The 25,367-nt window shown below is 39.5% G+C and overlaps 1 protein-coding gene across 2 annotated transcripts in view; it reads right to left on the minus strand.

The window, feature by feature from the left end:
* ADAMTS12 (ADAM metallopeptidase with thrombospondin type 1 motif 12) overlaps positions 1–25,367 on the minus strand; it is a 173,067-nt gene that overhangs the window by 67,679 nt on the left and 80,021 nt on the right. For both annotated transcript variants that reach the window (XM_048931975.1, XM_048931974.1), the window contains exons 4-8: positions 11,475–11,671; positions 8,637–8,720; positions 7,203–7,327; positions 5,149–5,298; positions 1,474–1,617 (exon numbers count right to left, since the gene is read on the minus strand). In XM_048931975.1, coding sequence (XP_048787932.1) covers positions 1,474–1,617; positions 5,149–5,298; positions 7,203–7,327; positions 8,637–8,720; positions 11,475–11,671 — 700 coding nt within the window. The remainder of the gene's footprint in view (positions 1–1,473; positions 1,618–5,148; positions 5,299–7,202; positions 7,328–8,636; positions 8,721–11,474; positions 11,672–25,367) is intronic.

The following is a 25,367-nucleotide window of genomic DNA, read 5'->3' on the forward strand; positions in this document are numbered from 1 at the left end:
TAGGTGGAGTCCTCAGTACAGGACAGGCACTGACCCGCTGGAGTGTGTCCATAGGAGAGCCATAAACAAGATGTATGGAATGGAACATATGCCCAAAGATAGGGAAGAGAAGGCTGAGAGAGCTGGAGCTGTTCAGCCTGGAGAAGTGGAGGCTCTGTGGTATCCTGATAGTGGCCTTTCAGTATCTAAAGGGGGGGCTATAAGAAAAAAGGGACAAACTTTTCAGCAGGGTTTTCTGTGATAGGAGAAGGGGAAACGGTTTCAGACTAAAAGAGGGAAAACTTAGAATGGATATAAGGAAAAGAATTTTCACAGTAACAGTGATGAAGCACTGGAATAGGTTGCTCAAAGATGTGATGATTGCCCTGTCCTTGGGTACATTCAGGATGGACCAAGCTCTTAACAAGCTCATCTAGCTGAAAATGTCTTTTTTCAGAACAGTTGGACTATATGACCTTTAAAGGTTCCTTTGAACTAAAATGATTCTATCATTGTATATTCATTGAGTCTAATCTTCAGTCTATTAGGAGACAGCTCACATTTTTTTCAGAGTATTACTTACACTGAAAAATTAATTTGTAGCAGCAGCCCACTTGACATTAAGTACTAGTTCAAATTGAAAGAAGTCTTCTTCCTTGTACTTTAACGGGCCTGAGCCAAGGATTAATAATTTGTCTATTAGAGCAGACTCACTGATCCCCATGGCAACTGTTTTCCAACATACATACTGAAATAGAGCAATCTTCAAGCCATAAATATTACTTAGTAATTTACTTCAGGAATTTGGTGGTGGCTATGCATACTGAATCATGTCCAACTTAAAACATAGCAAGAAATATGAAGAAAACTTCTACTCCTTCCTCTCAGCCTCTAACTTACAGCAAAGCAAAACTAGATATTATAAAAAATGTAACAGCTATATTCGTGGCTCTGAGAGATTTAAATATCTGTGGCTCTTATGTGTGCCGATCATCCTGAGACCAGGCAAAATAAGGCATGTCAAATGGAAATATCATGAGGTCACTGTAGCTCAGCGAGTAGTTTCAGAGAATATCATCACTTCTGGTGAAATTTATACCATATTGCTGCTCATATAAAGCACTGTTGAACTTCAGCAAATCATTGAAAAGGATCACATATCACTGTGGACAGAGGCAAGACCAGGTTCCCTCAGAGTTCTGGACAAAAAGCTTCTTTCTTTCTGGTAACTTCAAAAAATTGCAGGTTGAATCAAACCTGAGCTGTTATGACAAGACTGGAGTTCACTCCCAGAAAACACAAATATAGTGGAGCTTTCCAAAATTTCTAAGCTATATTTCTGAGCTATAATCTCATTCATGGTAATTAATTCATGCATACTACAAAAACCTAAATCTAGTAACATAATAACGCAGGATTTACTTCTAACTTAATATAAACATTTCATACACAGTTGTACTCATCTTGGGGAAATGCTACAACCCGGTCACTCACTCTAGGAATCGTGTGATGTACTCCTTGCTGCACTGTGACCAGGTGAGTGGAGTAGGATCATACTGCAACTGTCGGGACATGATGTACGGGCGCTTTCCAACAGGCTCACAGTCATTCTCTTTTCCGTCATGCTGGATACCGAAACTGGAGACACAAAACAAGATCCAGTAACTCCAGCTGCTTGGTTGTACCACAACACCCATCTATGGGTTCCACGCTGTGTTTAAAAAGACACTAGGGTTTTCAGTTGCTTCCTCACCTGGTGAACTGTAGATACCTGTTTTCTAAAAAAAAAAAAAAAAAGAACTGACCCAAAACCTACAACAAATTTGTACTCTGCTAGGCTTTCAAGTAAGTCTCCTAGGTACAGCTATATAATTGAGGTACAAAATTAAGAACATACTGTCAAAGGCTACTACATTCAGGGGTAGTTTTGAGAATACTATTGCACAAATTGGCCAAGAATGACATTTAAAATTGAGTTAGGTCAAAACTTATAGACACCTTCCTTGTTCATGGACCCCAGTCATTTAGACTTGTACCACTTTAACTACAATCAGACTTTGTTACTCTCCTGTACACTCCCCTATTACATCTCTACTTCTTTTTAAATCTTTTTTGGTAGAGATACTGGTTTCCACACTACAGAACCTTCAGCTTCCAGCCTTCACTCCTTTCTATTCAACTTTCTCCAGTTGTGCCTCACAGGCATACAGGTCTCCCATAGCAGGTCTTCCTGATGTGGCTCTCTACAGCTTGTCTGCCTTATTAGGAGATTTCTTTATTCAAGAGCTAGTAAAAATCATTAAAAACAAAAACAAAACCTTTAAGTATGTTTGAGTAGGATTCAGCTGACTAAACAGAGATACCTCCACGTCATCTCCTTGTGAAGGAGATTTTGTCTGAACTAATGATATTGGATTGTATATGTATAATATATATATAGGAGTATATATATGATAGTATATATATATATGTGCATATAGTAGTATATGAATATTTTGACACTTGAATTGTTAACATCTGAAGTTTTATAAACCCTTATTTCACAGCCTTGAAAACTAACTCAGGTTGTGATTCAGCCATGGATCAAAGACCTTCTGGTGAGTTCAAACCACTAAGTCTTTATTTCTGGAAAATGTAATTGTACCATGACTCAAATGTTCTAAAGGCAGAGTACGATTTCAGTCAGAACTAACTCCAGTGGTGGGCCTGAGTTGTAAAAGCAAGTGTGTCCCCCTAGTGACAGGTCCTTTTCTACAGACAGGATCTGATGCTACAGATGGCTGTGAACATCTAGAGGGGCAGCAAGAGCTTTTTGAAACCATTAAAAACGGGATTTTTTTTATCTTTTTTTTTTTTTTTTATCTGTTCTTACGGAGTTTTATTGTCTGTATTTGAAATTTTTAATTCGTTTTCTCCAACCCTGCTTGAGTGAAAGATTAATTAATTATCACAAATTAATTATGAATGCTATCATTCTCTTTGGTAGACAGTCCTTGATGGCAAGGCCATGCAGCATCCCTGCAATGGCAGCACAGCTGTACTTTGTCTCATCGTATCCAATGGAACTGGGCTAGACCAGGAGAAGGTCACACATGGTCTGTGGGGAAAAAGTATTTTCTGACAACTATTGTCAATGAAAAAGGTTCCCTGTCAGCAAGATGTGGGGATCAGAAGGATGAACCTCAAAGCACCTAAATGTAACTGAAATAATTATCATTATTTCATTTCTGAGAATTCACAGGTTGAATAAAGAAAGGCCAATTGATACTTTAATTATTTTCATATCAGATTTTACATCCCATCAGGAAGTATATACTTCAGTCTGAGTGGCAGTTGGGTGTATAAAGAAAGTGATGTGATACAAGAATAAACATGTCACCTAGCCCAGCAGAGAACTGCATGCAAACTGAACTGCCCATGTGATAATGTTGTACCTTGAGGAAATCAATTCAGTGCCAAAACATTCAAAAGATAAATTATTTCACGTGAATTTAACAAAGCAGCTAATGAAACAAAACACCTTCACATAGATAGAAATGCATAAACCTAATTTAAAGCACAAAATCCCAATTGCAGACTTATAGAATCACAGAATTGCAAGGGTTGGAAGGGACCTCAAGAGATCATACAGTCCAGCCCTGCTGCTAAAGCTGGTACCTACAAAAGATTACACAGGTAGGTGTCTAGACGGGTCTTGAATATCTCCATAGGAGACTCCATCTCTCTGCACAGCCTCTTCCAGTGCTCCATCACCCTCACCATAAAGAAATTGTTCTGCATGTTAGTGCTGAACTTCCTATGTTCAAGTTTTAGGCCATCACCAAGAAGAGACTGACTTATCTATTTGCCGCCCACCTTTCTTTAGATATTTAAGAACATTTATCAGATCCTCTCTCCATCTTCTTTTCTCCAGGCTGAACAGACCTACATTATTCCGACTTTCCTCATACAGGAGATTCTCCAGGCTCTTAGTCATCTTTGTGGCTGTCCACTCGACTCCTTCTAGGAGATCCCTGTCCTTCTTGATCTAGGGAGCCCCGAACTGGACACAGCAATCTAAGTGTGGCCTGACCAGGATGGAGTAGAAGCAGAGAATAACTTCTCTCAGCTGGCTGGCCACACTTCCTTTAATACACCCCAGGATATCATTGGTCGTTTTGGCCACCAGGGCACATTGCTGGCTCACGGCCAACTTGTTGTCCACCAGGACTCCAGGTCCATCTCTGCAGAGCTGCTCTCCAGCAGGTCATTCCCCAACCTGTACTGATGCATGCAGTTACTCCTTTCCAGTTGCACGACTCTGCAGTTGCTCTTGTTAAACCTCATCAGGTTCCTCCCTGCAAAACTCTTCAGCCTGTCCAAGTCTTACTGAATGGTGTGGCAGCCACTCCTCCTAGCTTTGTATTATCAGCAAACTTGCTGAGGGTGGACTCTATCCCTACTTTCAGGTCATTGATAAAGATGTTGAATAAGACTGGACCCAGAACAGACCCACGGGGATCACCGTTTGTTACATGTATCCAAACCTATTCTGTGCCTCTGATGACCACCTTCCGAGCTGTGCCAGTCAGCCCATTCTCAATCCCAAACTAAATGCCAAGTAACTTTAGTAACTTGATCCATGTGAATCCACAATGTAAATGTTATCTGCAGAGGCTACTAGTTACTAAGAAAAATCCCAAGGTAACCTTAGTAAGATGGGAAACCTGATATTCTTGTGAAACTTGACCTGTTTTATTAAAAAAATGGCTTTGATCTGATCCGCTATACTGAAATACCCAACACAACAGTTATTTTTTATGTAAATGATTGATTTGAAGATCATGTGAAGTAATTGAATAGTAAATTAGTGCAGTCTCAAAAAATGAACAAAAGTGAAAAGTTAAAGCATTAAGTGATGATTCTTTACAGCTGAATTATTTCATCATGATGTACTAATGTAGTAGACTATTAGAAGGGGTATACTTAAGAGTTGTAATTACAAAAAAGTCAAAGGCTTAAGAATTTGTTTCTTATTCTTTTGCTCGTTAAAAACAACTATGGCTTTGATTTAATAAAAAAGACACATCAAATCACTCTTTTTTTTGTTGTTTCTGTCTGGTAATTTATGTATTAATATGCAAACTATAATTCAATTTCAGCAGGGTTCCCCTTCATTTTCTGTTGTACCTGTGTCCAAGTTCATGAGCAATAGTGAACGCCAACGGAAGACCAGAATCTTCATTGATGTTGCAGCTTCTGTGAGGCTGACACATGCCTGACAGATGAGATAAACCTAAGGTTTCACACGGACGATTCATGCCAGCACAAATGTCCTTTCTAAAATCACAGAAAATGACTTGTCATTAAAAGAGATTAAAAGCAACTGTAATGTCCCTTACATTGGGTGGTAAGCTTCCAACTCATAACATACCAGTTCTGATGTATCTGTGTTTTAAGCAGGAGTTGTGATAACATTTTATAAACATACACTTCTTTTGCTACCGTTGTATTATATCACTATAATAAATAATCAATACTGACGCTCTGGTAGTGCTTAAAGACATGCTCATTTTCAACTCACATAAGAAAGTTTTAAAACCTCCATCTCTGACAGCATTTTGATCATAGTACATCTGAAGTTTTCGAGTAAATGCCTGATGACAAATTGCATGCTGGATTTCCTTTCCTCTAATTTTGCACAAGTATTTATTAGTTCTCTCTTACATTTTAAAGAAAACTCTCCCTTTAATTCCACTATCTCACATAGGACACAGGACTCACAGCTACAGGCAGCCAATATTACAGTGCCGTTACAGAACAGAATGCGTACTATCCTGGAGCTAAAATTCCTGTAAACTCTTTAGGCTAACAACTTCACTCCCTCAGCATGGGTTACTGTCCCTAGCAAGTAGGCATGTGCTGCTATGTCAGCATGAGCATTAAGGAACTACGCACAGTCAGAAAGTGGTCCCTTCCTTCAAAGTGTCTAGCTGGATGCTGAGTATTCTGCTAAAATAAATAAAAGGAATAAATGCATGTTTTGCCTCTGAACAAGTCAAACCATAATACAAACCTCTACGTCCACGACATACAAAGGAAGGAATGATTCAGATGTCCTGTGGGGGTCAGGTTGATTTAACTTCTCCCAGTTCAATCAGAGCAGGATAAAGAGCTACAACATCATCTCAGGCTTTCACTGGGGAGCATACCACTGCAATAGTGTGCCATAGTCTAAGTGGCAGATTTATTACAAAGGATGTGATTTAATCTTGCATATCAGCTCTGCCAGGTACAACACGTTTGCAGATACTGAAGGGGTGCCGGAGTGGCTACCCAACAACACCTCATCTTCATTCAAATGAACCATCTAATGCCTGTTTATCTGGAGTGCTAAACAACTCAACATTTTGAGATTTCTTTTTCTCATTCTTCTCATAACACTTAAGGGTTTTTTCATTGATTTTCTTCTCCGTCTAAAAAAACTTTTTCTGGATCTGAAACCTAATCTTTCCTCTCAGCTTTGAATCCATTCTGACAGGCCAGCAGAAATTCTGCTTTGTGCCCACCAAAAACTCCCTGCACAACCTCAAACTTTTAAGTTTTCTGTGTCTCCATTGCTCGCACATACATAAATATATATATTGTTTCTCATTGAATAATGAGATAATACTTGAAAATCGCACACTTTAAACTGCAGTCTTCATAAAATATTCTTCCATTCTGAGATGTCACTGTTGTTATTTGAGAATTTGCCATTACAGAATTGCTCGTCTACTCAGTGGGTTATTTTGGTACATCCCTTCAAAGGAGAATAAAGAAGTGATTAAGCACTAGATGAAACAGGATCAAGTGGAGAAAATGACTTGAGCTCTGTAAATTGCTAATCTCTCGAGGCATACAATTCCCAATTTCCTGACGAAGACGCATCTCTAATAAAACACCCACATACGTACAGAGACTATTACGTGTACTTTGAAAACAAATGAAAAACAACATCTTTAAAACAGCAGGTCTAACCTTAGCCACGTTTTTATAATATAACTCACATTCTATGCCTGTTTGAGTATCAGGAATGCTCACACTATGTTATTCTGCATTCATTGTGGTATTTCAGAAACAGCACTTTTTCGTGTTTCTACAAAGGATGAACTAGATGATGACACAAGCATTTAAAAACAAAAACATCACCAAAAGAAATGTAACAACAATATTTGGTCACACCTGCTGAACTGTTGCCATACCTTGTTAGAAGAACAGCCACATCATGGTGTGTAGGGTTGATGTCACTCTTAGGATTGACACTCTTTTGCCATTTGCAGAAGCTGGCTAGTGTCTTATCAGCGTGGTGAACTATCTTCAAGCCTTGCTAATAGGAAGTGAAGGAAAATATTGTAAAATATTTTCAAAACATTGAAAATATTGTAAAGACAACACTGCATTGCAATCATATGTCAGTTGCATTAGCTGTAAAGCTGGGTGGTCTCAGCTTTTGTCTAAAGCTAAAGCTAAAGCCATAATGTGTATTTACATGTCATCTTGAATATTAAGTTAAAATTTTGACATTTTTGCAATTGCAAAGCTAATGAAAAAAATAATGAAAAAATAAGCAGAAGAAAGGTACTTTTTTTTGTACACAAACTTCACAAAATCCAACACTTGCAATTTTTAAACATTTTACATTCTCTGAGAGCAGGTTTTTTTCTTTTTACTAAAGAAGTTATTGGAAATTAAACTACTGTTTAATTTCTGTGTTTGTGACTTGATGTTACATGAACAAATTCATGCTTAAGGAATGGTTACACTCTGAAGGGTATATCTCTTTCACAAGAAATTTTAATGTTTTTGAATTCCAGAAGGAGGCAATACAGTCATAAATATTCCTTTCCCATCCTATGATTATATAATACATATGCAAGCTAATGAAACTCTTGAAATAGAAAGTATGAAAAGCCTATTCTCTCCTTACTGGTGATGAGAATCCACTGTATCTTTCCTCATTTCATTTATGCAAACTTTTTAAAAACACCGAAATATCATTGTTAACAGACACTAATTTTTAGTAAAAAAATGAATATCTTAATACCAAAATTTAAAACCAAATTTTTAAAGTTATCCACCATGTTTAATTCCAGCATTACCATGCTCAACTGAATAGGAATCCATTTTCTATTTACAAAACAGCCATATAAATTTATCAAGTACACTACCGAATGTGAAGTTAGTTTACACCATTTAGTATCTACTTACTTATTCTTCATTTTTTGGGATTTGAAAGAGGTATAGTAAGAAAAAGCATGTTGCAGCCTCCACAACAAGAATAGTTTTACTTCTTCAAGAGACTGGCAAATACTCTAGCATCATACTTTATTAGACACTTCCAGTAATGTTAGGTAATTAGACACTAAGTGATGACACACCCCATGTTCCCCATTCCTAATTTACCTATTTTAATTACATTTTCCTTGAGTATTTTATGCAGAAATACCTGAAGTAATCAGCTAAATATTCTTTTATCCAGGGCAGAATTTATTCTAAAACCAGCCAGACCACAATCACCAAATTAATAGAAGATTAAAATGAACAAATGATCTTAAACAAACAAATGCTTATCTCTGTAGTTATGGCACAGCTCACAAGTTTCATAAGCAACATTTTGAAGAAAACAAAAACCTTACCTCCTCCTCCTCAAAAAGGATGAGCCGGACCAGCACAATGTGAATCGCATTGCCAATGCTTGGATCGTGGAACAACCCTGTGACCTGTGCCAGAGCCAGGAGGTATGAGATTAACTGATTCCTCTATAGCAGAACAGAACTTGGGAGAGAAAATATAACATTGACTTCAAGTACACCATCCACCTTAACATGTGGGGTGTTGTTTTGATTTTCTTTTCTTTTTTAGATCCGTAACACGCTTCACTGAAATTTTACTGAAATGCAACTGATGTCAGAATTACTGCAGAGGGCAGCTCTGCCAGTTGAGCGATGCTTCAGGATTTGGCAAAATTAGTAAGATACAGAACAAACACTTGGGTTAAGAACACAAGATTATTTTATGTCCATTTGTCTTCTGGATGAATGTACCAACTTTGGGCTGGCACCCTCCACTGTCTGCTCAACCATTTCAAAGACGATGAAAAACATTAGCAGAAAAGAATGTGATGTGTACAGTCACATAATAACGATGGAGAGGTCCTCTCAGTGCTCAAAAGAGCAGCTTATCAAATCCTCATGTTTTGATTTGATAGGAATCAGCCTCTGCCACAACAAAGCAAAAATAAGTCAGTATTGGGCAGATTAATTAAATTATAGATACTTGGATATTCACAGCACAGATGGGGATGCTATGAACAAAAGCAAGAAATAATTAATCTATGTTTTAAAAAAGCAAAACATTAATAACTGAACTCTTGAAAAATTTGGCCAAAATAAAATGTGCTGCACCTTAACACAGTGTTGAATGAAGACAGAAAGAAAGGTAATCAGAACAGTATGCAGTGAGAATCTATCTATGTAGGTTGCTCCAAAACTAATGCTTCTACTTATGTGCATGGAAACTGCAACAGACATAACAAAATGCAATAACATTCTTTGATACAGCAAATTCTCAGCTACAAAACACTGTTTTTAGACACAGTCATCATGATTAGGTGTGTACTTTCATCTGCAGTGAATCAGAAAGAGTCTGCCATGCTCATAAAAATCTCATGGCTTTCCAGAAGATGGCTTGTCTTTCACATCACTGGCACTGCTGCTGAAATCCATCCCTCACCCCACTGTGCTGCACAGTTTGGTTTCCATAAATGTTTGGCAAACATCAAAGAAATTCAATGAGTGCCATTTTTTCCGCATGGAGGAATTCAATTACACCTTTGTTTCATGTATGTTTCCATGTCACATGCCATTTTTTGCAGACTGCCTCTCTGCTGCCATCTATACAGCAACAACACGTAATGGGATACTGATGAAAAAGCTCAGCCTCTACTGTCTTACTACTAACATCTGCTTCTGACGTTGAGGGCAAAAACAATAAAATAGGAAGCATTAGCTTTGGAGCAGCACTTGTATAAGTGAGCTATGCCATATTTCACAAGAAATATTGAATGGATATAGACTGCAATGGAAATAGACTGCATTTAGGTCAAAATTGTCATGTAGAAGATGATTAAAGTAGACATTACTGAGATAAAGTGAAAAACGTGTTTTTTGAATATTAAGGTCTAATTTGTATGTGAGTCTTCTACAAGATATGAGACTGCAAATGAATGATTTTGGCTAACTAACATTTCAGGTACAGACTGCAGAGAAAATGTTAAGACTTTTTTGTTCCTTAATCTAATCAGGACAGGATTTACTCCACAGACTTTTCTTTTTCACGTGTATACAAAGCCTCACATGCTCAGTTATTATTTTTAACAAGGACTTTATTTTAGATGCAGAGTATTTATCTGGTAAAGCAGTTGCACTCATTTTAGCTGGGGTAGAGTTAATTTTACTCATAATTGCTCATATGAATGCTGGTTTGGGTTTGAGACCAGCACAGTGATGGCAATACACTAATGATTTAGCTGTTGCTGAAGTAGCCTACAGCTGTGCACAAATCTGGGATGGGGGACATCTGGGAAAGATGACCCCAACTGAGCAAAGAGGGTCAGTAATACGAGCTGAGAAAGGGAGAAGTGGGGTATGTATATGCATGTGGAGTAACGATATTCGTCTTCCTGAGTAACCTAATGTATGATGAAGTTGTACTTGGAAATGGCTAAATATCTGTCTCCTAGTATGAAGCACTGAATGTGTTTATCTCAACCCAGGAGTTTCCTTTCTTTTACCCTTGTAATTCTCTCTCCCATCCCACTAAGGGTGGTGAGCAAGTGACTTAGGTGCCTGTAGGGGCAAACTCACAGCAGAAATTATAGAAAGAAAAAAAAATATCTGAAGAAATCACAGTCTTAAATGTTTGAGTAACTGAATCATTTCTGTTAGGAATAAATCTACGCCCTGTTTGTCCAGGCTGAACTTCAATAAAAGCATCCCTCCCTAAACTATGCTATCTTCATAATGTTGGAAAAAAAGCTCAAAGTTATTGTAATTTCTATTGCTTTTCTCATTCAGAGACATAGGAAAGAATCTGTATCTACAGAATTTCTCTCTACTGCTGCGGCCACCAACCCAGTTTCAGCAATGAGCAACAGGCCTCCAGGGGAGACAGGGAGTTTAATTTCAGTAGAATGAAAATTAGTGCTAGAATTTGTAACTATGTAGTACAGCCCTCAAAAGTGAGAATTACAGAATCTTCCCTCACTTAATAGCCAAAGAAAAATGGCATCTATACAAAATAAAAGGAAAAAAAATCCTTCAAAAAAAAAGTTTTAATGAATATATGTGAATGATACTCTATTTCATTCCATGAAAAATGTTAGACTTATTTCTGTGTGATCAGTAACATAACAAATTTATAATTTGCTTCATTCACCTAAAAAAAGATTTAAAAAGGCGAAATATTTTACCTACCATATTCATTATAGTGAGGATGTATGATTCCACATGGTCGCTTCCATGATATTCAACCATCTTACTGTCTGCAACCACAAGTGTCTCCACCCATCGCTCCTTGCTGACAGATCGCCGAGAAACCCTTCTGACAGCTACGTGATTTTGTTCCCATTTCTCCCTCCGATGATCTTCTTGTTTGAAAAAGTTAAGAGTGTCTGGAACAATAAGAAGTGACACTGACTTCAAAATATTTTCACAATTGATTTAGATTTGAAGTGTGTGTCTGTAATACTTGCAGATATTGAAGAACCACAGGATACTGTGGGTTGGAATGGAACTCTGGCCACCACCTAATTTGCCCAAAAATTTAAAAGTGACATCAGTTTGCTGAAGGCTAACTCCAGTGAGGCTCTGAATATTCCCCCACAATGTACTGAACAATGCTCTACCTTACAAATCTGGCTGCCCATACTCAAAGCAGCAGGCATTAAAGTGCAAGAAAGACCCAAGCTTAAAAAACTTAATTGGTGGTACCCTTTTCAAAGAATTTCTCCTCTGTCTAGAGATCTAGCTCTAGCTCTAGACTTCCTAGTAACGTCAGTTGATAGTTCAAGATAAGGGACATACTTTCTCCCTGTGTAGCTCCTATACTTGATGGGATGGCAAATTGCTCAGCGCATGGAAAATATCACCCAGAAATCTGGAGGGGTGGGAGTGCTTCACTAATAGATATCATCTGAAAACTGGTGAGGCAGATGGCAGGAGAAATCCTTTGTGCTTCCACTGATCCTCTAGGCATCCAGATCATTTTGGGAATAACTTTTTGCTCTGCAGAGCTGCCAGCAAACTTGCCCAGTGCTCAGTGGGGTTAATTTAGAATAGAATAGAATAGAATAGAATAGAATAGAATAGAATAGAATAGAATAGAATAGAATAGAATAGAATAGAATAGAATAGAATAGAATAGAATAGAATAGAATAGGACAGGACAGGACAGGACAGAATAGAGCTGACTAAATGTTAAAAAATAGTACTGATGGCATAGTACTGATGGCATATTACTGATGGCATATGCCTTCTGCACACTGGCAGCCATAGGACATCTTGCTAGGAATAATGTTCCTAGCCTTCTAATTCAGAACCTTCTGAATTAGAAGGAAACCTTAAAGATCATGTAGTCCAATGAACAGGGACATGCAATGAACAGGGACAGAAACAGCCAGATCAGAGTGTTCAGAACCTGGTTCAGACTGACCTTGCATGTCTCCAGGGACAACGCATACAAAACATTTCTCAGCATCCTGTTCTATTTCTTCCTGTTCTTATTATATATTGCTGTTTTTTTTATTTTATTTTATTCAAGCAATATCTCCCCTTGTTTACTTTGAAACCATTTCCCCTTGTCCTGTCACAATAGACCCTGCTGAAGAGTCTGTCCCTGTCTTTCTTACAGCCCTCCTTCAGATACAGACAGACAGCTAGCTGCCTGGGCTGCAGGGCACACTGCTGGCTCACGCCCGGCTGCCATCCACCGGCACCCCCAGGTCCTTTCCGGCAGGGCCGTGCTCTGTCCCTACGTCCCCCGGCTCGTACTGGCAGCGGGGGTTGCCACGACCCGGGTGCGACGCCTCGCGCTTGGATGTGTTGAGCCTCAGGAGATTCACCTGGCGCACTGCTCAGCCTGGCCAGGACCCTCTTGAAGCTATCCCATACCTTGGGCATGTAAACCACACCACACAGCTTGATGTCATCGGCAAACTGCTGGAGGTGCACATGATCCCCATCCATGACTGTCCATGTCATTGACGAAGATGACTGGAGACGATGACTGACGAAGTCAGTCCCAGAACAGACTCTTAATAGGCATCACTCATCACTGATCTCTGTTCGGACATTGAGCTGCTGACCACCATTCTCTTGTACTCAAGATACAATCTTGCTACCAGTTCCTCAGTTCCTTATCCATTGAACAGTCCACCCGTGATAGCTACTACACCTCTGCCGTGAATGCGCCATTTGCCATTTATAACACAGATGCTCAGCCACAGTGTATCACAGCATGTTATATGTTTGTATGTGGCACCATAGGACTAGCAACAATGCGTATAATCATAGAATCACAAAATTGTAGGGGTTGGAAAGGGCCTCCAGAGATCGAGTCCAACCCCTCTGCCAAAGCAGGGTGCTACAGCAGGTTGAAAAGGTTGAAAAGGCAAGCATCCAGATGGGTCTTGAATATCTCCAGAGAAGGAGACTCCACCACTTCTCTGGGGAGCCTGTTCCAGGGCTTGGTCATTCTTACCACAATGACATTCTTCTGCATGTTACAGGGATCTTTGTATGTTCAAGTTATAGGCCATTACTCCTTGTCCTATTGCTACACACCATCAAGAAGAGCCTCGAGTCATTCATTTGCCTCCCATCTCCTTTTTGATATTTATAAATATTTATCAGTTCTCCTCTCCATCTTCTTTTCCCTATGCTGAACAGACCCAGGTCACTCAGTCTTTCCTCATATGGGAACTCCACAACCCCCTGGGCAGCCCGTTCCTGTGCTCCATCACCCTCACCATGAAGAAGTTACTTAGCATATTGGAGTTGAACTTCCTATGCTCCAGTTTATGGCCATTTCCCCTTGTCCTGTCCCCACAGACAACTGAAAAGATGTTGGCCGTGTCTCTTTGTCTCCTACACTGAAGATATTTACAAAATATTAATAAGATCCTCTCTCAGTCTTCTCTCTGAACAGATCCAGGTAACTCAGCCTTTCCTCTCACAGGGGAGATGCTCCAGGTCCTTAACCATATTTGTGGCTCTCTGCTGGACTCTTTCCAAGAGATTCCTGTCTTTTTTGTACTGGAGAGACCTGTTTACAGAACTGGATACGGTACTTCAGGTAAGGCCTGACCAGGGCAGAGTAGAGGAGGAGGATCACCTCCCTCGACCTGCTGGCCACACTCTCTTTAATACACCCCAGGATGCCATTGGCCTTTTTGGCCACCAGGGTACACTGCCCAACCTGCTGTCCACCGGGATCCCCAGGTCCTTCTCTGCAGAGCTCCTCTCCAGCAGGTCATCCCCCAACCTGTACTGATGCATGCAGTTATTCCTTCCCAGTTGCAAGACTCTGCACTTGCCCTTGTTAAACCTCATCTGGTTTCCTACTGCCCAGCTTTGCAGTCTATCCACGTCTCACTGACTGGCAGCACAGCCTTCAGGTGTCTCAGTTATTGCTCCCAGCTTTGTATCATTGACGTACTTGCTGAGATCGACACTGTTCTCTCATCAAAGTTATCAGTAAAGATGTTGAACAAGACCAGAGGTGATCCAGCACTGATCCAGCACTGATCCAGCACTGAGCACTGACCCCTGGGGAACACCACAAGTCGCAGGTCTCCAAACAGACTCTGCACCACTGGTGACCACCCTCTGAGCTCTGCCTCACTGTCCACTCATCAATCCTACACTTTCTCAGCTTCATTATAAGAATGTCATGGGAGACAATATCAAAAGCCTTACTGAAGTCAAGATAGACAACATTCACTGCTCTCCTCCCATCTAACCAGCCAGTGATGCCATAGAAGGCTACAATGTTGGTCAAGCATGATTTCCCCTTGGTGAATTCATGCTGACTACTCCCGATAACCTTTTCTTTCAATTGCTTGTAATGGCATCCATAACAAGCTGTTCCATCACCTTTCCAGGGACAGAGGTGAGACGGACTGGCCTGTAGTTTCCTGGATCCTCTCTCTTGCCCTTTTTGAAGACTGTCATCTGTCAGTGTCATTCTGTGCAGCCACACAAGCAAACTCTGTCCTGTACATATATTAGCTAGTAAAAAAGTTACTCTAAGGAAAATTTCCTTCCCACTACATCAAGGAAATCAAAGAAAGCCATACATACAGTACCATAATCCTGAAAAGTAGCTTCATGGAAAAATGTTTTCATATCTGCATGAAAGAATATATGTGTAATCTGTGAATAAAATTGAAGTAAAGAAAGTGGGTACTTTTTATGTATTCATTTAAGAGAAGGAAACAGGTTATCACTGATGTAATCCCTATCCTATCTCCACTAGCCCAGGCTGCAGCATCACTCCTGCTGTCTTTCTCAAGCTTTATTCAGTTACTGTCATACTCACCTCTACTGGGGCTATTTATGAAATGTATTTATTGGTGTTCTCATAGATTTGCATGGTTTTCAGCAGACCTATTTTTCTCACTGACTATATTTTCAAGAGCATTGTGCTGAGAAAAGCCTTCCCCACAGCTATCAGAACAAAAGATTTTGTTTAAACCGCAACTTAAATGATTTACTTATGGCCACATAAAACATCACATAGTGGTCAGGCTATGTACTCACATCTATCAATGACTTCTGCTTATTGTCAGGAGACATGACGGCTTTGGAAGTGAAAATGTTCAAAGCTATTCACACTGTAAGAGTGAATAACCTCCAAGAAAAAGTTTGCAGACCTGAATAAGGAGGAGGCTGTGAACTGCAGGAAAATTTTGGAAAAGAGATGTGAGGTGGGAAAGTTAATGACAAGTAGCAAGAAAGTACCACAGACAAAACTCTTTTCTGAATGACAGTCCCTTCTAGTGCAGGCATCCAACACAGATCCATGTAGTCATTGAAGAACTACATGTCCAGCTACGTCCTCTGGCAGCTCTGTTAGTGAATGAGCACAGAGAGAGATGCTCTTGGAGCAACAGTAACGCAGAGGTGGCTATAATACATTGCTACTTCTGCTTCTACATCTCCGCAAATGATTGCGTTGTTTAGCTTCTCATTCTGAACAAGAGCACATCACTTTGCTTTCACCTTACATTAGCAATGTGTTGCATGGGATTTCAGAACTGCCGACAATCACAGAATAGAATCATAGGATCACTAAGGCTGCAAAAGACCTTCAAAATCATCCGGTCCAATCATCCACCTGCTACATAAATTTCCTCACTAAACCACGACTCTCAGCAACATCTAAACATCTCTTGAACACCTCCAGGGATGGTGACTCGGCCACCTCCCTAAACTGCCCATTCTAGTGCTTGTCCACTCTTTTGGAAAAGAAATTTCTCCAAACGTCCATCCCCAGCCTCCTGTCTGAACAATCCCCAGGTGCTCTGTTGTCCAAAAGTTGAAATCTTGACCAGGAGCCCACAGGTTCAGGAATACCTACAGAAGGATGGATGGTTTGAAATCGTGTAGCACCCAGTGCTGTCAAAGAAACCTACTTTCCATACTGCCACCATAAAGGAGTATTATTCCTCTGAGTCTTCAATTGTCCATTGCTGACAGTGGAGATGCGACTCAGGAGACAGAAAAAGATTCTCCTCCCTCGAAACCACTGAGTGGGACAAGAAAACTCCACAAGTTGCAGAAGAGAGAAAAGGCATTCTTGACACCTGAGGGTTTTCCATGCCTTCTTGAAAAACAGATACAACAGTCTGTATTTTGTAAACATATGTCAATATACTGCTTGAAATCCCTAAGAACAGAAATAAAGGAAGTGCTGAAAGGATACTCAGGAGTCTCAGAAAACTCAGATACTCTCAGATACTCAGGAAACAGAAAGCTAGTAAGAAATTCAGCTAACAAAAGGCATGAAGTTTGAGCAGCAACATTCAGAAGTTTCTGAGATAATTTTGCATGAGAGGTTTATATTAGATTACCTCAGGCATGTCCAACCCACAGCCTCTGGTCTGCATGTGGCCCAACTCAGCAGCTCTGCCCCACTGAGCGGACTGGCCTGGCACTGGGGCATGGGCAGGGAGCAATGCAGTGTTGGCAAATAATATGGCACTGTGCTAATTCGAAAGGAAGTTGTGTCAGTTCTCAAATATTACAGTTTGAAAAGATATCACATGCAGAAACATTCTGCCAAATTCAATGCATGTTAAGGAATACTTCATAAAGACAAAATAGTGAACCTGAAAAAAAGCCTGTCAACATAATATTTTTAAGAAGTTAAAACTCAAACTGTCTCTGTTACAAAAGCTGCTTATGCGATAGCAAATCTGACTGCAAAAAAAGTCAAAACCATTTACTGATGGTGACTTTGTTAAGCAATGTATGGAAAACACAACAGATATAATGTGTCCTGATTAAAAAAAAAAAAAAAAGGATTTTTCTAATGTTAGTTTGTCTCACCAGACTGTAGCCAGGTGAGCTGAAGAATAAGGAAAATATAATGAAAAAAATATGGAGAGTGAAGCTGCCAATTTCAAATGTTATGCTTTGGCAATAGATGAAGGTACTGATGCTACAGATACAGCTCAACTTGCTGTCTGCATGAGAGGAGCTGATGTTGAATATAATGTCACTGAAGAAATGACTGCTTTGTGCCACTGAAAGACACAACTAAATCTCTGTATTTGTATGAATCTGTCAAAAATATACATTAAAGTTTGATTAACTTTTGTCAAGATTTCTCTTATAGCCACTGATGGTGCCCCAGCAGTGGTTGGTAACATAGTAGATGATGGAGTTACTTTTCTGAAGGAAGGTGGCTAAGTCAAGGTAAAATGCTGAAAAGACCTTGCAAATGATACCAAGTCCTTTATGAAATCAAAAGGAAAATTTGTGCCAGAATGTGAAGATGAAAAATGGCTCAGAAATTTAGCATTTTTGGTGGAATTGAATGCTCATTTAAATGCGTTAAACATGCATCTTCAGGGTGAAAATCATCTTACCTGTGCTGTGTTTCAGAAAATAACAGCTTTTGAAATGAAGCTTCTATTATGGAAGCTATGGCAAATAATTTCACACATTTTGATGCCTTGGCTAAACACAGTCCTGTGAACAGTAAAAAATATGCAGCCTTGCTTTCTGTTCTGATAAAGGAATTTGAGAATAGGTTTCAAGATTTAAAAAAAAAATGTTTTGTATATTTGCAATTCCATTTTCATTCAACCTAATTACATTACTTGCAAATCTTCACATGGAATGTTTAGAGTTGCAATCAGATCTTCAACTCAAAGAAAAAATTGATCATGTCCCTTTACCAGATTTTCACAAGCCCATATCTTACCAGAGAATAATATCCTGTTCTTCACAGTCACTCCTTATTCATATCACCCATTTTTGGCAGTACTTTTGTCAAGGATGAAGCACAGGAAGAATAATATTTCATCAAAAATCTCCAATGAACACCTTGAGAGCTCACTAGGAATGGCAACCACTGCCATCGAACCAGCCTGATGCATTTGTTTCGTAAAAACAAGGTCAATTATCAAATATCCCACCAGTTTTATGGTTTTGTTTCTCTGTTTCTAATGTTTTTATTTTAAAAAAAATACATTAAAAAATAAGATTTGTTACTTATTTACATTACATTTATCATATGTTTTATATGTGCCCAAGGGAATTCCTGTTTGTTCAGTGTGGCTCAGGCAAGCCAAAAGGTTGGACAACCATGGATTACCTGATGAGTCAAGTGGGTCAAATACATTAGATCAGTCATATGTAATGTTCATAGACTAAAAGGTGTAGAGGACCACAGTTTTCCCATTCGAAGTAGTTGACCCATTTTCACAAAAGGATTGTTTGGTTTTGGGTTGATTTACTGTTTGTTGTGTTCTTTTTTAATAAAAATCTGAATTGTTTTAATGACAAAAAAACCAAACAAAAAGTCTCCTAAAACTATCCATACAAATACTAGCTGGCTAACAGAACAATGTATACAACCCTTAACTCTCAGCTACAAGGAAAGATTTTAAGCTTACTATAAGTTTGAATTAAACATGAAGGAACAGTAGCATAAAAAAAAATTCTCCTGGGCAGGTAAAACCTGCATGGCTTCTGTGAAATAAATACACTTATTTTCTTTTAGCAATTCTATTTCACTTTTCATTAAGTGTCAACTACATTGTTGTTTTGTCAATTTGCTGTTATTTTGCAGATAAACTTCTTCACTTTGAACAATTAATCTACTCACAGTATCGTTGGATTAGGGTGAGTGGGTGTTTTTTTGTTAATTTCTGCTTCTTTCCCCCCTTTTGACTTTCTTAAAGCATTGATCTGACTCCCTTCTTTTGAAGCACTACGTGGGATTTCCGTATCAAAGAGTCTCTTTCCACATTTTCTTCCTGCAGATGTTGCACGAAGCAGAGTGCAGCACAGAGTGCAGACACGGATCCTCAGGGAGCTGCACACACAGCCACCTTCCAACACCTCTGAAGATGATCTAGGGACTCATATGTATAAATGTGTAGAAGAAAAGTTAAAATGCCTGTAAACTTCCTGGAGAGGAGAGTGCAGACCACTGAAGGCTGTCAAAGTAGAGTGGCACAGATTCATGTCTTCACTTTCCATTCTCATCTCCTTTCTCTTTGCACAAGAGCTCATTTATTTTCTCCACTCTGTATCATTCACAATCAAAACAACACAACTGCACACATGAGGTATGAACAACGTTAATAACATTAACAATCTTATATCCCCCATTCCTCAGAACTTTCTACACTATAATTTTTCTTACAATCTTCACTTTATGTCATTGCTCTAAGACACAACTTTTGTTTAAGTATTAACAGAAAAACCAGTTATGGAATGAGCTCCTCAAAAGGTCAATAAACTGTTAATAACAGTTACCATACATGGAGAGATGAATAAACAAATGAAATCATAATTAATAACATTAATCAAGCACACAAAAGAACACACAAGTTCAACCACAGACTAAATAAAGGAAAGACTGAGGAGTGACTCAGCTAGTAAGCATCAAAAGGACACTAAGACAAAGGAAATCAATATGGTTTTCTAAAAAGTGCTTTTAGAAAATCCCATCATGCTTGGGCTAGATCTAATCAAGGACACAGTTTTCACGTCAGCACCAGCTTCCCACATAACCAATATCCAACCTTTCTGGGCTGCATTAACATTTCAGCAAAGCTAAAGGACACAGGGCCCACATCACATGTGGTGAAATCCTGAAAGCATGGTGCTGGCTGTAGGCAGGCAACAGGCTCTGGGGCTGGGAGGAGCATGCTGAAAGACCTGATGAGCTTTGTTGAATGCACAGCAATTCAGGCTTCTGCCAGACTCCTGATAATCCTCATCTGCCTGGGAGCTGGGTGTGAATTGTTCAGGATTCAGATGAAGTTCCACTATCACAGGTCCATCTCCTATCTTCCAGGATGAGAGGAAGCAATATTCCTACAAACTCTGCTAACAACACTGTTGATGAGGTATGCTTTGTGAACAATTGTATAGTTTGCTCTGCTGAAATACAGTAGACTGGTTGCTAGAAATGTCTTCTTGGGCACTACAGTATTGCCACTCTAATGTCTGATTTACTACAGGAATTTGACTGTTGATCTGCAAAACTAAAAAGCAGGAGTTTACTCAATATAGTAAGCGAACTGCCCCCCTGCTCTAATTCTAATTCTATCTGCCAAAGTAAGAAAGGCAGCCATAGAGAAAAGTTTAGTGGCACTAAGTACACTAGCAATTCTATATCTATGCTCTCTTACAGGTAAAATCTTGGTTGTGAATAAACCTTTTAAAACTACGTCAGGAGTCTAACAATGTGAGAGCAAAGATTCACATTTTATGCAGAAAAACTGCTCTTAAAACAAGGAACAAAGGGCATGAATTTAAAACAGAACACGTAAGCAAGTCAGCTTTTCTCAGCAACACTTCTGAAACAAAGCTAAATCACATAAATGCCTTTTGAGCGTTGAAGAACTATGATCATTATTTTATCATGTTGACATGAGAATTTCCCAATGTTGACAAGACTTAAGACCCAACCAAAAAAAAACAACTAGCATAGAGAAAGGAAAGCTGCATTTTTGCAAGCTTTAAATTCAGCACTCCTGCTATCAAAAATACGAAGTGTCAAATAGTGGAATCATATCACGCTAATGCAGAATGAAGCTAAAAGCTGTGTTCACATATGCACTTAATTAGAAACAGTTGTCAAGTGTCTCTGCCACTCAATACCATTCACAGTGAAAGGGTGGAATGACAAATGTTCTGCATCACTGGCATCAGGAAACATACAGTGAAAAATGTCCTGGGAAACAGCTACATCTACAGCTGCCTACACTTTGCAAGAAAGATGCTTCTTTGGACTGAATGTTCTCATTTCTTCTCCTCAGGGATTAAAGCCAAGTCAGCAGTACACAACAAAAAAATTACAGCTCCATAAGGAACTGCTCTGGGAGTGGTTTGAACTTTCTTCCTCTTTTTGCCCCTTATCTTGCTGATAACATCAGTGCCATGAATTAGAAGAACAAGGTGACTTTTATGAATTTAATCTAGCACTTTGTAAAAGGACACCTTAAAACAATTTATCTTGTAGTACTATTCTATTTCCATTTGATGAAAAACCGAGTATCTTCTAAAAAATAATACATCTCACTGTAAAACAAATCTGTATATTAAGAATTCCCAATAATGCATGTCCATATTATAATGTCTGTTACTAAAAATTTAAGAATTGCTAACCTCAGTTAAAGAAAACCAGAAGAACTATTGTGGTGCAAACAAAAATTTAAACATATAGGTTTTATTAATATCTTTTTTCATCTTTGTATGTATCAGCATGAAAATTCATTTGTATGAAACAAAAACAATTGCCTAAAAGTAACATCTTGAAGAAATCTTTGCATTGCCAGGGCTTACCTGTTTTCCAGTGAGGTGAACAGAGCATTATCCAAAAGCATTATCCAAAAATTCCATTTACATTGCAATGAAGAAAAAAAACTGCTTAAATGTAGGTGATCGGGGGGTCACTAACTCCTTTCTACCAGGAATGAGAGTAAGTTATTATTCCAGTATTTCCTAAGCCTGCATGACACAGGAAAGTATGTTCAGGCACAGCAGCATTGAGGAGTGAAAGAAAAGGCTGAAACTCCGGAAGGACAACTGCTGGACATACAGACAGGATTGTTATGAACCAGCAGGAAACCGGCAGCATGGGTCTCTGGAATGCCCATTCCCTCTCTGAAGTTACCTATGTGATCCCCAGAACTCACTGCAGGCTCTCCTAAAGCCCCTCTTCAAAAGCTGATGGGAACATGAGAATTGTGGACAGAGAACATCACTGCAAGGACAGGTGGTACAAAATGTAAAACAACTGAAGGAAACAAAGAATGGGGAAGGACTGCTCAGGGCTGTGCTCCAAGGACCAGGGCAGTGAGAGTGACTCAGGTGGCAGGCTTTCTCTCGATGTGGGACAGGACGGGAGAGCACAGTGTTCTTCAAGTTGTGAGAATTGCAGCCAAACAGCAAAGAGATGCAGTAGGCAGCTGATAACTGCCTTCCTGGGCTCCAGCAAACTCATGTGCCCAGAGGCAGACTGGATGCTGTCCCACAGGTCCTGAGGAGAGTCATTTCTCTAGGCAGCTTGTCCACTCACAAATATTTAAATTCACATTACAAACTAAACCCAAAAATGGTGCACTTCAGAAGTTCTTCATTAGAAATCTCTTACTGAACATAACCACCCACGGTTGATTCAGGAATTTTAAGTAAATCGGCATTCTTCAGTGTGCAAATATTTCATTTCAGAGATGTTGTGCAATCCCCCTTTCATCAGAGTCTGAATCATACACAGTACTGATATTTATCAAAAATCCTAAAATGAGGAACCATTTTGTTCTGTTCCCCGGAAGAGCTATGAGCAAAGGAGAGAGGTGAATCAGCATAATGCTCTCCTTCGATCCTTAACACATGCTTCTTTCCACTCTAGCCTTCCCTCCAGCCAAGACAACAGTTTCCTGGGAGTTGACCAGGGAAAAACAGCTGCAGAGGATTCCCCTTGAGGGAAATCAATCCTCCTACATGCAGCCCTGCTCATCTCTCTGCAAACAACTCAAGATTTCGTAGATCCTCTCTGGAGAGAATCGACTGCTCTTCCATATACCCAAGATGCATGTACTTCTTTCAGACCTGCAGTAACTGTGTAAGGACTTCCTCCACAGACACTCTTCAAAAAATCCTTTCAGTACTGTCACCATCACCACAATAGATATGCCCAACAGCATTTTGTCTGCCGATGTTCCCCTGCACACACGAATCAGAAATACTGGGGGTACTGAGAGCTTCCCCTGGCCCTCCAAAAGCTGTTCTGTATGCCAGAGAGACTCCTTTCTGGCTCGTTATCATTTCCCTCCAGCAAACATAGCAAAAAAACAGCCACAGCATCTCTTGGTGCAAAGATCTAGTACAGAGCAGCTGGGAACAGCTGCTACTGCTGCTGGGGATGGAAGCGTGAGGCAACAGGGCAGCTGCAAGATGCCATCACTCCTGTGTTTACCCAAGCTGTTGGGTGGTCCCAAAACAGGACGCAGCTTCCCTGCAGACTGTGACCTTGCTCTGACTTGTATTTTCAGCCTCAGAAAGAAACTTCCAAGTTAACAGAATCTCAGCAGTTTAATTTGCAACTGTCCGTGAAAAGTGTGAATGTTGAGTTCAAGCTATTTCATGTTACATCTGTCCTCCTGTTTGGGTTAATCTTTTTGCATTTTTCTATTCCTCTTGCCCTAATTTCTCCAGTTCCATTCTCAGAACAACTTCCACCCAAGAACTCTACAAGATTCCAACTTTGCTGCAGCTCCCCTGTGTGAGCCCTAGCACCCAAACTCCTTGTGCTGTTTTTACAGTTTCTGTCCCAGATCTCGGCACACTTTGCTCTGCTGTCTCCATTCTTTGACTTGTGATGGGTCACAGAGAGCTCAAAAAATGCTGCTCAGCTAATTCTCCAGGAAGCTCCAGATAATTGTAACACTCACAATCTGCAAGCAGACAGATGTACATGTCAGGTCTTTCTGACTTTGTGAAATAATTATCCCATTCTCTTAGACAAAAAGTTAAATTATGGGAAGATTTTTCAGCTGAAGGCAGCATTAACTTAGCTCAACAAGTGGCAGGTTTTGTCAATTTTACCTGAGACATAAGAGTTGCAATGTATAGGATTTCAGGATATGACTTCCTATCAAAAGCTTCAGATGAAATCTACCAGTTCTGTGAAATAAATCACTTCGAATTACACACTTGTTCATACATGCCCATGAAACACACACACACTCTAAAAACATTTAGGAACCAAACCAGGTCCTCTACATTTAATCAAAACTGCAAAAATCAAGAACATGTATGAGCTCTACATCTCCCCAAAACCATGTTAAGGATCCTCCTCCAGACATCCTGTTGGGTACCATGAATGAACACTATCTTTACAGAGAGTTTCTCTATAGAAAAACTAACAGTTTCTGAGTAGTTGATCTGCATTTCTTGGAGTTAAGTAAGGAATTTCATATTGTATATTCGTATTTCATAATGTATGGAGCTCGCTGAGACAAAGGCTGCTCACAGTCTAAATAGGTTCTGTAAAAAAACAGAAATTTGAAAGGTATCCCTTTTTAATTAATTGTCTTTGCCAGGTCATCCTGCATGTCTGAAATTCAGAGCAAATTTACTCTTCATTTCTCATTATCGCACTGACTTCAGGAGGTAGATGGCAGTTCTCTCAATTTCAGCTTTTATTAGCAGGAATAGTAATTTTGCAAGCTTTTCTGTGCTTGGGCAGTATTGGACTTTAATTTTCTAGATACTTCTCTCATTGTTTACTTAATGTACAGATTATTGTAAATTGCCTTTTAAAGACATTATACTTAATCTCTCTTTATAACTTGCTTCATTCACTCCTAGTCCAAGATATCAAACTATATGGATATGCTAACAGACTGGAAAAAACGTGGCAAGAGGTTAAACTCAGCAGTGATATCTAGCATAGATCTTGATCCATTACAGTGTAAAATGTAAGGCTTTGGGAATAAACACACATATTGGAACCTGTTGACTCTATTAAAGTGACTGATTCCATGCCCTGAGGAGGAATGAAGGCCACACTCCTCATTAGATCCTGAGAATAGTGAACAAGGATACACAGGCCAGGAA

Source organism: Lagopus muta, chromosome Z (assembly GCF_023343835.1).
Source record: "Lagopus muta isolate bLagMut1 chromosome Z, bLagMut1 primary, whole genome shotgun sequence".
NCBI classification, from domain to species: domain Eukaryota; kingdom Metazoa; phylum Chordata; class Aves; order Galliformes; family Phasianidae; genus Lagopus; species Lagopus muta.